Here is a 15313-nt window from a genome sequence, read left to right on the forward strand (position 1 = left end):
AATTTTTAAAGAAGTGACGATAAGTGATGCAAGTGATGCAGCTCTGTCCAGATCCCATCATCGTACAACTGTGTGGCTCTTTTGTCATCAGTGCTTTAAGAAATGAGAAAAACAGTTTAAACACTCTCTCTCCCTCTGGCTCTGTCTCGCCCTCAGATAGCGGAGACGTACGCCTTCCTGCCCAGAGAGGCGGTGACTCGTTTCCTGATGAGCTGTGGAGAGTGTCAGAAGAGGATGCACATCAGCACCACAGGACAGGACTGCAAAGGTACAAACACAGCACAAGAGAGTGAGCGCTCTGATCTCACTTTGAGTCTGGGGACCTTTTTTTAAGTACAAATGGTATCTTACAACATCTTACAGTCAGTGGGATCATTTAAGTAATGATCTTTCTGCGGTTTCATTGCAGTTCTATTTTTCTGGCACAAACGGTTGACAATAGCCGTGCCTGAAATAATGTTCCCAATGATGGAATAAAAACAGTACTGTCTTCTTCAGAAGAAGAAGAAGAAGAAGAAGAACAGTCCCACAACGCAATTCATCAGATTTTCTAAATGGGAAACGTACAGTCCTGCAAAGCTATAAGTGGTTTATACATGTCTGAACTCTCTTTACTCACCACAAAGTGAACTACTGCGTGTCATTATATCAGGAGTGGTGACGAGTGAGCGAACAAGGGAGTAAAAGAGGAACTCCACCGATTTCAAAGTCTGTTTATTCGTCGTGTTGTGTGTCACTTGAATCAGCATCCGTTGGGGTTAAAGAGCACAAGTTTGAAAATCATTTAATCTGGGTGTGTGGAGTTAGAAAGAAGTGAGCTTAGCAGAACGCTGTAGCCTGCTACACTTAACCACAAAGGTTCTAAGGAGTCCTCCCTGTCCCTCACTCTTCCTCTTCTTCCGGCTTGTTCTCTTTGTCATCTCTCTCTCTTATTCGACTTCTTTCTCTTCAGTGCCATTCAATTACAGCACCTCTCCCGTTCTTTCATTCCTCCCTTTGCTTTTCTCTCACATATTTGCCCTCCCCCCAGATTTGTACTCCTGTGAGGCTGGAAATGCATTGTTTCTCCTTGAGATAAAAGTTATATTGTTAGCCTCGCGCTCAGTCCCTGCCGCGACGCCTGTCACTCATCTTAGTGAGCAGCCGGTGGCCGAGCTGACCAACATCTTTGAAGATTAAAACCAATGGTCACTGGTTTTAGATGTTTTGCTTTATTTTGTATTCTTTTTTCCATCTTTCCTCCTTTCAAGCACAACCTCACTGTTGGCCATGCCCACAGGAAGTGGTTCAACATCACTCAAAAGCCAGTTTAATGTAAAAAGAGAGATAGAAAGTAGGAATAAACAAACAGATTTAAAGATGTGGAGAATATCCTTTATCACTTGTGAATAGTCTACATTTCTGATGCCTAACATAAAGAAGCTAAACATTAAAAGTGGCACTGATCTGGGACCCATCCACACTACTACAATTTTGTTTAAAACAGAATTTTAAAATGAAAACGATCTCTGTCCACACCAGCTTTTTTTAGCTGAGTTTCAGAGTTGATCTCCGTAGATATTTAAACGGATGAAAACACACATCTAGTGGCCCTTTACGCACACTGGGCATACGCGTGCCGGTGTAAACATGAAGCAGATGGTCTACTCCGCAATTGCAGAAGATTTGGCAAAAGAAGAAAGTACTACTACAGAGGAAGAACCACACCAGCTATTTTTTTAATGGACCGACAACGAGGTGGAACTGTTAATGAAAGTAACACGAAGGGATTGTGTGGCGGAAAACGGACTGGAAGTCTACAAGATAAATACGGTGACATGTACAGTATAAGTGTTATTTGCACAGTACAACATATTTTCATAAAAATAGCAAAACAAAAACACTGTATGTAGCTTTGTGTTTTTTTTTCTTATAAGACCCAATCAGGAAGCCAGATGTGAGTGTCTGCGTCATCGATTTTAAAGTCCTCCGTTTTTTACCTGTTCGCACTAAAACGCTACCCTGGAGTTTTAAAATGAAAATGGGGTCAGCAGCGTTTTCAAACTTCGCAGTTTTAGTCTGGACGGGAGGTGCAAACGTAGCAAAAAGTCTGGGTTTTAAAACAAAAACGTAGTAGCGTGACTGTAGCCTCAGCATTACACAATTGCGTCTATAACAATCAATCAGAATCCATGCAGTAGCAGCTAGTGCCTAGAGGCGGCAACCGAGAGAGGAGCGGGCTACAGAGGTTCTTTTTTACTCCACATCAAGAGATTTTAATTAACCTTACAGTCTTTTTTTCCTTCTTTAGCGTTAGGCTTCACATTTTGAGATGTGAAGCTGAAATTCTTTGTGCTGTCCATTCTGGCTGTGGAGAGATTCTTTCCTGAGAGGTTTCCAAGTTAGAAGATCCAAACAGCAAAAATCACATTTCATATTCCAGGCAAAATCTCCACCAGGCTTCAGCAGTCTTTATGATACTACTTTCTTTGTTTGTTTTTTTACGATCCCTCTGCTGCAGCTCAGCGAGGCAACACTGTCCAGGAAAACACAAACAGGTGAGTTTGGTAGACACCCACTTGATTTAGCTCACTCAGACTGCTGAAGCCTTATTTTATAGCAGCTTCACCTGAACTTTTACAATTTATTTTCAGACAGAGCGAGGACAAATGAGTTAAGAAAGAATATCTTCAAAGCCAAAATGGAGAGGAGGAACAATTACAGCTGTTACAATGAACACGTGACAAGAGCATTGTTTTAAGAAGCTGTCCTTTAAAGCGCTACCAGACTCAGTGTGTTTATATGCACATATGTGCTTGCCTTCTTCACTCTTTAATGTTGTCGCACCTTTACATATATCTTTGTGATAAAAGGAATATGGAATGTGAAATTTAAATATGATGTACAGTCATTCAACATAAAATATGTCCAAGTATCTCAATTTGGACATTTTCTGACCCTTTTTCTCAGTTAGCTTCGAGCCTAAAGACAAGATGCTGACATCCATTTTACATTCTTCCCCGTCCTCTCCTCTGCCACCCCTCATTATATATTTTCTACAACTACTGGTACCCTGAAGGCCCCCCTCCCCATCTTGTTCCCTCTTCAACACTCCCATCCCTCCCCCATCCTTCCCCCGTTCCTCCTGCTGCTGCCCGTCCTTCCATCCCCCCTCCAGCTTGTCCAGCTCTCTGTTTTCTCACCTCCTTTATCCTTCTCACCCATCATCCCCTCATCCCGCTTCCAGCTCTTCTTATGATTCTCCCCCCTCTACACTGCTCCAAGCTTCCTGTCCCATCCCTATATCCCTCCTCTCCTCCATCCTCCCTTCCCTTCTTTGTCGCCTCCTCTACCCCGTCCCCTTCCCCCACCCCCCCCTCCGGGTTTTTTCCTCGTCCCTCATTAAACAGAGGAGTCATTGGAGTGTCCTGTCTCTCTCCTCAATTAGCCTAATTAATGGCTTTTAACAAAGAAAATGGCCCAGGAAACGAGTTTATTTTCCATGGAGTCGGGAGAGAAAGAACCGGAACTGTTGGGCGGGGGGAGTCTGAAGTACAGGGTAAAAAGAAATAAAGTCAAATATAGAAGAACAAATTTGAAATGAAAGTCAAAAAGGAGATGTAGAAGACGAGGGGGGTGAGAGAGGAGTCCTGGCTGGAGCACAAAACATATTTGGTGAGTTGCCTTCAAGGTCACGGCTGTTTTAAAAACAAACACAGTAAACACATATGCCTCGTCCTCTTGCTTTTTCAGTCTTGTAGAGAAATCTGGGCTGTTTTTCCTGTTTGCAAACACCCACAACCAAATCCAGACAAAAGCCTTGATCCTATGGATGACATGGAGATGAATGCACAGTACAAGCGTCTGGAGGAAGAACTTTTTAAATCATTTTTAATGTGAATTAAAAAGCACCATTAGTCTCTTTGCTGGAACCAGCTGGATAGTGGCAGTTTAAAAAAAAAAAGAAAGACAAAAGCAACATTACATTATAAAAAATGTAAGTATGAAGTGTCCACAGCTCATAATGGAAATAATTTCATTAGAAGATGAAATAAGCTGAGCAAACACACACGGGCACACAGCTGTGATACTTCAGCTCACTGTGTGTGTGTGTGTGTGTGTGTGTGTGTGTGTGTGTGTTTGTTGTGCACGGTGGATGCCACTCAGAAAGAAAGCAGCTAATTGCCTTCCTACCCTGTGGGTGTTCAGCCTCTCCTCTCCTCAACACACACACACACACACACACACACACACACACACACACACACACACACACACACACACACACACACACACACACACACACACACACGACTATGACCTCAGCCCCCTTTATCGCTACGCTGAAGTGACTCCCACTAAAGTTCAGCCGTGAATTATTAAATGCAATTAATCAGCGTGGACCAGGACCATGTTTAATTGACACAGGCAGCGGGCTCACTGTGTGAGTGTGTGTGGGCATGCGTGCAGTTGCGTGTGTGTGGAGGTTAAGGGAAGAGTTTGATTTGTTTTATGTAGAAAAATTAATGATTAACTTTTTTTTTTTGTAACAAAGGTCCAATTACACCAGAGTGCATCTCCATTTACTGAACAGTGTTACTTTGGTCTATTATGTACACTCATATACGTAGACATAGAGCGTGTCGGGGTGTCCTGGAAGAGTGATCGCTCGTCTGTTGCTCTTCCTGAGGTTTCTATCATTTTCCCCTCCTAAAGGGAGTTTTTCCTTATCTGAATCAAAAGTCGAAGCAAAGTTGCATGCTGGCTTCGCTTTAGGATCGATTTTAAGATTGTGTTGCCTGTTTTTAAGATTTTAAATGGGTTGGCACTTTCTTATTTATCAGAACTTTTACATTAAGTTGTTGTTGGGAAAACGCTTGAAATATTTACTGTGTTTATTTGGAGTTTTTTCTTATCTTCTCAGAGAGCCTGTGCTGGTTCAGGAACGAGTATTACAGCGTTACCGAACGAGACCTTGCGTGTTGTAACGGTCTCTACAGATAAACTCTGTCTGTTGGTGTTTCACTTTATTTATCTCTGCTACATGTTTGCCCTCTCTTACTTTACTTATTTTATTCTGCTCAACTACCCTGTGATGAGGAACTCCTGTGGTTCGTGGTCATTTATGATTTGTCGGTTCCGTTCTGGACCAACGAACAAACAAACTACTAACACTTGATGTGAACGTTCAGTGATCTTACAGGCTTACATCTCTAAGACACCTTTCCTAAAAGAATCATGGGTGTCCTGCTCACTTAACACTACTGTGAACTGAAATATGTTTCACATGTTCATTATGACCAACAAAAATATTCATAGCACATCAATTTGTTTCTTTATTTAGCTTTACACATTAGAAATAACATCTCAGGTCCAGAGCCTCTTGTTGAAAACCATCTGGCAGCCTTGTGTCACATAATCAGTCAGTTATCGCCGTCTATCCATGCACACTCTCACGCTTTCTCTGCCTTTCTCCTGTCCTCGTACAAGACTATCAATCACAGATCAATGATGACGGCCCTGTCTATTCTGTTAAGCCTTATTGATCTTGTGCCCCATATTCTTGTCCATTCTATAGACGCTTCAGATGTTAGACATGTCCTTTACGAGGTCAGTAGATAAATGACTGAAAGGAGAGGCAGAGGAGAGGAGTATGAATGAAGATGTGGTTTGTAATGTACTTTTATGTCCTGTTTCCTTTCTTTCCTTTATAGATGAGCTGTTTTACAGCAGTAAAAAGCTTGTTGGACTGAATATATCTGGACAGAGATCATCACTATCAAGTAACTTCAGTATTTTTCTACCTCTGCCTCGATCAGTGAGTTTGTGTTATTTTGTGACTTTGGTGTTTTTAACCCTTTAAAACACCAAAGTCACACAATATCACAAACACAAACTAACCGACCAGCAACTCCTGTGTTCTGCGAGGTAAACTGTTTTATCAATGGAGTCTGGTGGCTTTGACAAGAGCGATATAGTGACTGTTGTCTGGTTAAACAAAAAGGAACCTTCTCTTTAAAAAAGGTCTGTCTCTGTAGGGATCCTTTCCATAATGTTGTCAGACACTAAAAATAACAATCTGTGCCTGTCGGTGGCAAAAACAAGAACTTTTAGTGGACGTAATTTGATGGGGCGCAATTGCCCACAAGGATTTCGCTCGTGACTGCAGCACACTTGCTCAATACTGGACCAATTTCAAAAAATGTTGCCTCAGTTAGTCACACGGTGAAAGGACATGAAGTCCAGGTTGCAAAACACCAAACTTAGTCTTTAATCACCCGTAAGTTTCCTTAACCTGAACCTTTAAAAGCTTCAAGTTGTCAGTGTGACGACAAATTTGACTCAACAACATACAGCTCCCTCTGTCCTTAGACCCTCTAGTCGAACGAGGAAAAAGTCCTTCACAAAACGTTTAACAGGGACAAAATGGAAGAAAACTCAGGAAGAGCAACAGAGGAGGGATCCCTCTCCCAGGACGGACAGAGATGCAATACATGTTGTGTGTACAAAATAGACCAACATAGTAAAACCACAGTATGGACACTCATATATATATATATATATATATATATATATATATATATATATATATAATAATAATAGATACATCGCAAACTAGGCCTATATGAAGAACGTGAATCCAGGAGGACTTGCATTTGTCGCCAGACATAACCTCCTCTCCACCATGGAAAACCTCCAACAGGTGTGAGGCAGTTCACACAGTTAGGATTAAGGAAACAAACACACAAAGGGAGAGAGAAAGAGATGAGAGAAGAGGAAAGAGAGAGGTCACAGGACAGCCGAAGGTCCAGCGCAGAGACGAAGTGAAACGAGGGGACAAGGAGGGGACACTGTGGAGGAAGGGGGAGGTCGAGAGAGAGAAATTCATTGAGATTGACACCAACCCACCCGGAGGATAATGGTTACAGATACAAGCCTGAAGTAATCGAGGAATAAAGAAACTGTTAAAGTTAAAGAGATGTGTCTGTATTTAAAGGCCTCAGTAGAGTCGAGACTGCTTCTCTTTGTCTGTGTTGCTCAACCCTCGGCTCTAGAGGGTCCTCTAGTGTTGGCTTTCTGACAAGGCGTGACAATAGACGGCATTAACATGCAATGGGTTTAAGAGTAGACCAACCAGCTGTCAATTAAAGGGGGAGATAAAATTATACATAAATTTAAAACTCATGAAGGGACATTTTGAAAAGCTGAAATTCAGGAGGTGGTAGTTTGTTAAGCAGATATTTTACTACGTTAAATGTTTTGAGTTTGGTAGACGTACGGTCACTGTTTTTATCACCTTTTTGTAAAACAATTGAATCCCAATTAGCTGTTTGTGTCACTGCTAATACATATCTATTTTAAGTGGTAAAATAGGTAGGGTAACATAAGGTGACTGACCAAAGATGAGTATTTAGTATTATTGCTAGATGTTCTGTTATTTGGTGGACAAAGTAATAATAACCTGTCAGCGTAGTGTAATACAATTCAAATCACCACAAACTGCAGCCTCTTAAATGACGTACAGTGGAATGAACACCGCTCTGTAGCAGTTTCAATAAAAATTTAACATTATAACATTTATGAGGGGAGGATTTCTTTCCGGACTACATAAATTTTGTGTACGATATTAACTGGCAACTGAAAGTGTGTGGTGTGTAAAAATCATCCTTTTTACATTATAGCCTGCAGGTCTTTGAAATCAGCCTGGTAATCAGAACACATATTTTGAAATTTAGAGGACATTTTGAATGATTACTTTATTTCTGTATTGTTTGTGATTTGCTGCCCCCCCCCCCCCCCCCCCCCCCCCGTCTGTCTTATTTCCTTGATTGAATAACTTTTCACAATAATAGTTGTATAAAGAGAAACAAATACAGAAGGCATCAGCAGAATAAAGCAGTCTTTCAGTGACCTCCAACAAGCTAGAGAGGCAAATTCTGCACTTCCCTTCAAACGCACCTGTTAATATTTTTATAATTTGTTAAATATTTTGCATATTACAATTTGCCAGTAAATTCGCTGCAGAGCCTCACCCACTCCCCTTAAGAATCCTGCGTGAAGCAAAGTAGAAGTTGTGGAAGAACCTTTTCTTCCTCATTAACGTGAATACGGCATCACAGGTACAAAGAAGACAGATGTTCTCAAGACCTCGCACGTCTCTGTAGAAGAAGAAAGCTCACAGTAATGGAGTGACAATGTGGACGTCACTTTGGTATTTTCACCTAAATAGTTCCTCTTCTCTCCTCTCCAGAGAACGACAGATTGAGCTCCCTGGTGTTGGAAGTGATAGACTACAACATGCCTCTCACCACCACCTACATGAAACAGATGAAGCTGCAGTGCATGAGCAACAACAAGGTACGTGGGGTCACCGCGACAGAGCTGCATGTTGAACAGCACAGACACTGTATCTGACACTGGGCTCCAGAGTGAAGCTGCTGCGCCACATTTTGATTTTTTGCTTTTTTGTGTCAGAAAGAATCTGCATTGTGTGTATTTCTATGCACCCTGAGACCACAAGAATTTCCTTAAGGGTGGACCATATAGTAAATCTTGACGCTGACAACTTGCCTTAAACCAGCGGCTTCACTTATAGACTCGACCCTTGTTTGTGACTGGCGTGTAGGAGGAAACCAGGAGGCCAACTAATGCCTCTGTAAGAAGAAAACTCCCACACACCGTCTTGTAATTAAAACACTGTAATGAGAAGAAATATCTGTGTTTCTATCTGCCGCTCATGAAGGTCAGTGGAGCAAAACCATTTCTTCTTATTAAGTTTGAGACTATATATATTCTGCACACAGTGTACTATATATAACTGAATACTCTAGCTTCCAAAGATGTGAACAAATTATCTGAGGAAATGTGTAGACAAGCGAGATGATCAGTCACTTGACATATGGATAGGAAAAATGTAATCCATCAATTCATTACCATTTATTTAATAGATGAATCAATCAAAGATTCAGGCCACAAACTGCCAGAAAAGTGAAAATGCCCAACACAAGTTCCCAGTGCCCAAGTTCACGTCTTTAGTCAAATACTCCTAACTATCCAATGTACTATGATGTAAAACAGAGAAAAGTAGCAAGTAGCTGTTGTCGAATAATTTTCCGTATATCGACTAAATGATTAATAATTTTAACAGTAAAATAATGTTTTATCACAATAGGGATAGTAAGTGAAGAAGTATCAAGTGACATTGACATTGGGACTTTGAGGTTTTTAAAGTCCCGCTAGGGCTCCTGGAGGGCCGTCATTTGAACTCTCATACACACACATACAGTATAGTATAGTGTGTTTTGATGCTGCCGTTTTACTTAGAAAGACGACCTCTAACCAAGTAGAACGTGCGTAGAGGGATTGGAATAGAATTTCTCTTCTAACGATGCATCTTAATGTAGGAAAACTCTGTGCTGGAACAGCTGGACGAGTTCTGAGGTGATCAGATCAGCTGCTTCTTCTTCTTCTTCTTTTGTCGATTGATTTTTTGTGGCTCGGTACTTTAGCAGTGTGTGTGTGGGTGGGGGTGGTAATTGGTATATTCCATTTTGTTCCCACCAAACCACCACCACCGCTCCACCCTGTACCACCATGACTATCAGTACCACACACAGTCAATCATATTCCCTGTGTGTGTGCGCGCGTGTGTGTGTGTGTGTGTGTGTGTGTGTGTGTGTGTGTGTGTGTGTGTGTGTGTGTGTGTGTATAGATAACGGGTGGGGGAACAGAGGGCTGAGTTCGTTCCAATTAAGCCAGGCCCCTGAGCTTCAAGTTAATTAGCTGAGGAGAAAGAGGGAGACGCTGAAGTGCCAATTTATACTGGGATGCCAATATATCTGTCTGTCTGTCCAAGACACACACACACACACACACACACACACACACACACACACACACACACACACACACACACACACACACACACACACACACACCTAGTTCAATATGTTCACCTTGCTCCACACTTTCCTCTTGTGTTTTGCTGTTTTCCGCATGTTATTCTCACTTAAATCGAGCATTGTTGTTCAAAGTTATTATTAATTTTTCTAAAAGCTATTTGAACCCTTTCACCTTTTTCTTATTTAATTTGTCAGCCATACCTTTCTCCATTTGACATTCTCACCGACCCTTTAACTCCTCCTAATCATTGCTTGTAGTTTAATGATAAAGGAACTGAAGTGTGTTCTCTGCTCTAAATATAAAAAGTCAGAATCAAGTGTAAAAATGCCAGGTCCTTATTATGCCTCTAGGATTTGTATTAGTCATAGTGAAACTCTTGAGATCGCATCATAGCTTTAAAACAAACACATGAAAATGGTCAAAGAACATAAAGTTTCACGACATGTTTTTAGCCTGTTTTTGAGTTATGTCCGTTAATCACAGGGTTGGTGGGTCGATCCCCGGCTTATCAAGGTAGAAGGGGGGCCTCCAAAAAGTCTCCTCCAAAAATGACATCAAGATAAAGCGCTTTGAGTAAAATTAATAAATGCACGTAGGAAGAAACACAATAACCAAGACAAAAAAATATAAAAATTAAAGGACTTAAATAAAGCAAACATAACTATAAAAGACAACATATTTATAGTCGTCCTGGAGGCATGACTGGTTTCAAATATTCAATAAAAGACCAAAGTCAGCCCAACATATCTGTCTCAAACAGGTAATTACCAACTCCAGCTTTGAGGTTTTTAAAGATTGTTCAGGGGACAGCTCTGAAAAAATATTACATTAGTTATCAAAAAGAGATCTCATAGAACATCCTAAATGTGTGTGATTTGGTTAAAAAGAGGCTTCCCCACTTTCCCAGAGTCAGAAACAATAAGTGCTTTAGGACAAACTTCTTTTTATGTATTTGGTGTGGTCGTAAGTTATGTCAAACAGCAATATTAGGCTATCCTGGCTAAATTGTTGAGTGTCTATGGGATCAAGTAACATAATCATGGTCCCTCAGGCAGCTAGGACTAGACTGAAACTGACCAAGTGCATCAAGGAGGAGTAAGGGGAATCCTTTTCCAAGCTTTGTCTGAGGGAAGGCCCGCAGTCTCTTGAAAACGCCTGGTGTAGAACACACTATAATGCAGCTGTAAGCAGATAAGTAGTCTATTAATGTACAGTATCGCTCAAAAGTCAGTCCACCCCTCACTTTTTTGTAAATATTTGATCATATATTTTCATGTGACAACGCTGAAGAAATCACACTTTACTTCTACAAAGTAAAGTAGTGAGTGTACAACTTGTATAACAGTGTAAATTTGCTGTCCTTGTAACACTAACGAGTCACATGACATCCGGGAGGGAAAATAGCTAATTGAGCCCAGTTTGGACATTTTCACTTAGGGGCGCACTCACTTTTGTTGCCAGCGGTTTAGACATGAATGGCTGTGTGATGTGTTATTTTGAGGGGACAGCAATATTATTATACAAGCTGTACACTCATTACTTTATACTGTAGCATTGTTACATTTCTTCAGTGTTGTCACATGAAACGATATAATCAAATTTTTTTTAAAAATGTGAGGGGTGTACTCACTTTTGTGAGATACTGTATTTGTCAACAACTATATCTCCTAAAAAGTCAGACAATAAGTCTTTCACATAAATATTTGAATTAGGATTCCTTGAATTTGTGACAGATATGTACAGTATTGGTACAGCTCAATACAACAGATACCTTATATTTACATTTAGATGACGCTTTTATCCAAAGCGACTTACAATTGCTATATATGTCAGAGGTTGCACGCCTCTGGAGCCACTGGGTTAACTGTCTTGCTAATATACTTAAATGAGGCTGATATATTGGTCGAGCTACTTAAAAGTACTCTGTTATGCTCTGGATTCTGTTGCTGCTGATTTCTTTTGGAAGTCAACTTTTGATTTGCGCTGTTTGTTCACCTCCCCGTCTCATCCACATCCACCGAAACACTCACATGTGATAAGTATTTGTCAGCTCAGACTTTTCAATGCCGTTAGTGGAAGTTTTAGCAGACAGTATAGAGTGTGTTTATGCATTTATGTATGTGTGTGTTTGTGTCAGGCTTTACTTGGGAAAGATTATAGTGTTTCGGCCCAGAGGAGCCTGGACTGGAATAGAGGAGTAATGACTCACTCACCTATAGAAACAACATGACCATGAGGGAGCATTAGGTTCAATCTGTGTGTGTGTGTGTGTGTGTGTGTGTTGGGTAAGACAGTTGAATAGCATTTTGTGAAAAAAGGTCACAGTCTTTTGTCTGGGTTGTTTTTCTGAAGAAGCGAGAGTGAGAGAGGATCATGTGTACTTTTACTCAAGAGAGAAAATGAGCCAAAGGTAGACAGAAGTAGAAGAAAGAGGGGGGTGTACTGCATATTTGTGATGTGTGAATCCTCCACCGGCCCCATTAGCACTCATCCCAAGCCTCCATTCATCTGCCCATCCCTTTATCTTTCCCTCCATCCGCCCCCCGTCCCAATTCAATAAGAGGAGGAAATTACCCAGGATGCTTCCTGGCAGGGGTTGGGGGGAGTGGTAGGGGAGCTGCTGCAGACAATGTAGAAGCGGGTGAGGAGTGAGAGGAGAGGAGACAAGAGGGGGGAGGAGGAGGAAGATGGAGAGATGGCAGGGCGGTGGCTCTGTCTGGCTGAGGGAAGGAAGAAGATAGAGAGGAGCAGGAGGAGGAGGAGGCAGAGTGAAAATGAGGATGGGAGTTGGTGGATGTGCTCGGCCGGGGTGAAAATATAAATGAGAACATTTGTAGGTGACTGTGGGATGGAAAGGGGGAGGAAGAATGGAAGGAGGGGGTTGGGGGAGGTGATTGGGGGGGAGGTTTGGGGAAATCTGAGAAGGAATTAAAAAAAAGAATGAGGTTGTTCATTATCGTTTATGGTCTCCCCTTCTCCCTCTCTCTGCCCATTATTTCAGCTACCTCTAGAGGAAAGACATTTCATTATTTTTGGGAGGAGGTGTGTGTGTGTGTGTGTGTGTGTGTGTGTGTGTGTGTGTGTGTGTGTGTGTGTGTGCGTGCGTGCGTGCGTGCAGAGAGGAGTTAGGTTGGGGGTTGGTCTATTATAATTATTATAAGACCGTTAAGAAGACAGCAGAGGGAAAAAAAACCTACATTTGGAGATAAAAGTCTTGGCGGTACAACAGCTTTGATGAAGGGCTGAGGACAAAACCCTTTGTCCACAGTTTGTAGGCTGAAAAATAATACTACATGAAAGCAAATCTACCACCGGGTTTTCTTTTCCAAATCTCTGTACGTTCATTCAGTAGCTAAACATTAGCCTGGTCCCAGAACTTCACTGCTCACATCTTGGATTTCTTTTCAGCAATTCAAGTGATAATCAAGTGAAAGGAAACAGTAATTCAATCTGATGCTTAGGCTCAGTAAACGTGATGCATCTAAACGTCATCAATAACAACACACTAACACGTATCCAACAACCTTAAAGTATATGTTTGAGCCAGATGAGCTGTTTGAGTTAGTTTGTGCTCAGTACTAGGGCTGAACGGTTTTGGAAAGTAATCTAATTGCGATTTAATACGCGATTCAATTCAAATCAGTTTAATTGGCAGGAATGTATATCAACAATATTGCCAAAGCTACAAATAAATTACATAAGAACAATTAATTTAATACATTTCATTAAATAAGTAAATAAAACAGTAAAAGTTGTGTTTGAATGTAAATAAAAAAATTTATAATAATAGAAAATATATAAAATATATATAAATATAAAATAAATAAATATTAAAAATAATATAAGCGTGTGTGTGTTTAAAAAATATTAAAATAAAATAAATAAATGAAACAGTAACGTGTGTGTTATTATAATAATATATTAAATGACAGATGATTCATCTTTAAGCTCTTTACCTTCATTATTATTCAAAACAGACAACCAATAAATCAGTGTAGTATGACCAACAGATAGATATACATACACTAGGTGATGCTTTAATTGCATGAATTATTATTATGAGGTAATGTTATTATAATATGAGAAAGAACATTTCAGAGTCAATTAATCGTTCAGCCCTACTCAGTAACGTCTATAGCTTCAACACAACAACACTGTGTTTCACCTGACAAGGTATTTCTACCTATCTGTTCTACGTCACTCAAGCTTCCACTGAGGAGACGAAAAACATCAGATCTGTGTGGAGAGATGAGGAGACTTGGAAGAATTTAATTAGCATATTTAAAGAGGTGGTATTCTGCTTTTTGGCTTTTTCCCCTCTCCTTTATTGAGTTATATATCTTTTTTGTGCATGTAACAGGTTTGCAAAGTGAAAAAGCTGCCTGAAAACAGCTCGTTTGTAGTCCAGCCTTTATTTCCGCTTTCTTGTGATGTCACAAGAAAATACGTGTCATAATGCTCGCCGAGTGACTAGTCTGACACGCCCTCAAAAACACCGGTGGAAAAACACTGAGCTGCAAGCACACGGTGACAAGACGTCCGCCTGCTGCCTCTCCTCTCCCCTCCAAACACTAGTTACCCTCCAGGCAGTCAATGGACATAAAGTTGTTCCTGTGATGTAGAGACAGAGCTCAGTTAAAACTTTATGAATGAAAGATACTTTTGTTACCGATTAATAACTCACCACTCTGAAACTCTTCCTCCGGTCCATATCGCCAAGCTGGTCGGCAACATGTAGCCTACAGCTGAACCGAAGTTGTTTACCGGCTTCTCGCTGACCCGCCCTTCTCTGCTTCTGATTGGCTAGTAGTCCTTAACTGGGAACTGCGCATGTGCAACTCCCAACAAAGATCATGTAGAGACAAGATGTATCACTCCATAGCTAAAACAAAGCCTTCAACACAGGGTGAGGAGCTGCAGCAATGTGCAGCATGACAAAATAATATGGTGTTTTTTTTTAAAAAAGGAATCCATGTAAACCTGTTCTTGTACAACCCCTAAATAAGATTTTCAACCTGAAAATAAGCATAATACCGCCTCAAGAATTTAATTAGCATATTTAATACACAGGGAGTTTCAATATGCCTCACATCAAACAGGCAACAATGCATGCCACCGGGTAGCTATAAAAATATTACAAACTCAAACTTGTCTTGTTTATATACAACCACACGTTTTGACGGACTAGATTATGTATTATATTAACATAATAAGGAAATGCTAATAAACATACCCGGCATGTCACAAAAATATTGATACTGAACGTGAAAGGCAAAATATTCACTGGCAACACATCTTATTTGTTTTCAGCCAAATTATCTGACTTTGTAACGACTACAGCATTACAGAGCTTGTTTTGTGGTGTTGTTTAGGCACTGATATCACTTAAGGTTGGAGAAAAGATCCAGGTCTGGTTTAATACAGAAAAAGT

General features: G+C 40.7%; 1 protein-coding gene across 2 annotated transcripts in view; it reads left to right on the plus strand.

Annotated features, from left to right (window-relative positions):
* Positions 1–15313, plus strand: part of nol4lb (nucleolar protein 4-like b) — a 170172-nt gene that overhangs the window by 49276 nt on the left and 105583 nt on the right. For both annotated transcript variants that reach the window (XM_046057189.1, XM_046057190.1), the window contains one exon: positions 8231–8337. In XM_046057189.1, coding sequence (XP_045913145.1) covers positions 8231–8337 — 107 coding nt within the window. The remainder of the gene's footprint in view (positions 1–8230; positions 8338–15313) is intronic.

Source organism: Micropterus dolomieu, linkage group LG08 (genome assembly GCF_021292245.1).
Source record: "Micropterus dolomieu isolate WLL.071019.BEF.003 ecotype Adirondacks linkage group LG08, ASM2129224v1, whole genome shotgun sequence".
NCBI lineage: Eukaryota > Metazoa > Chordata > Actinopteri > Centrarchiformes > Centrarchidae > Micropterus > Micropterus dolomieu.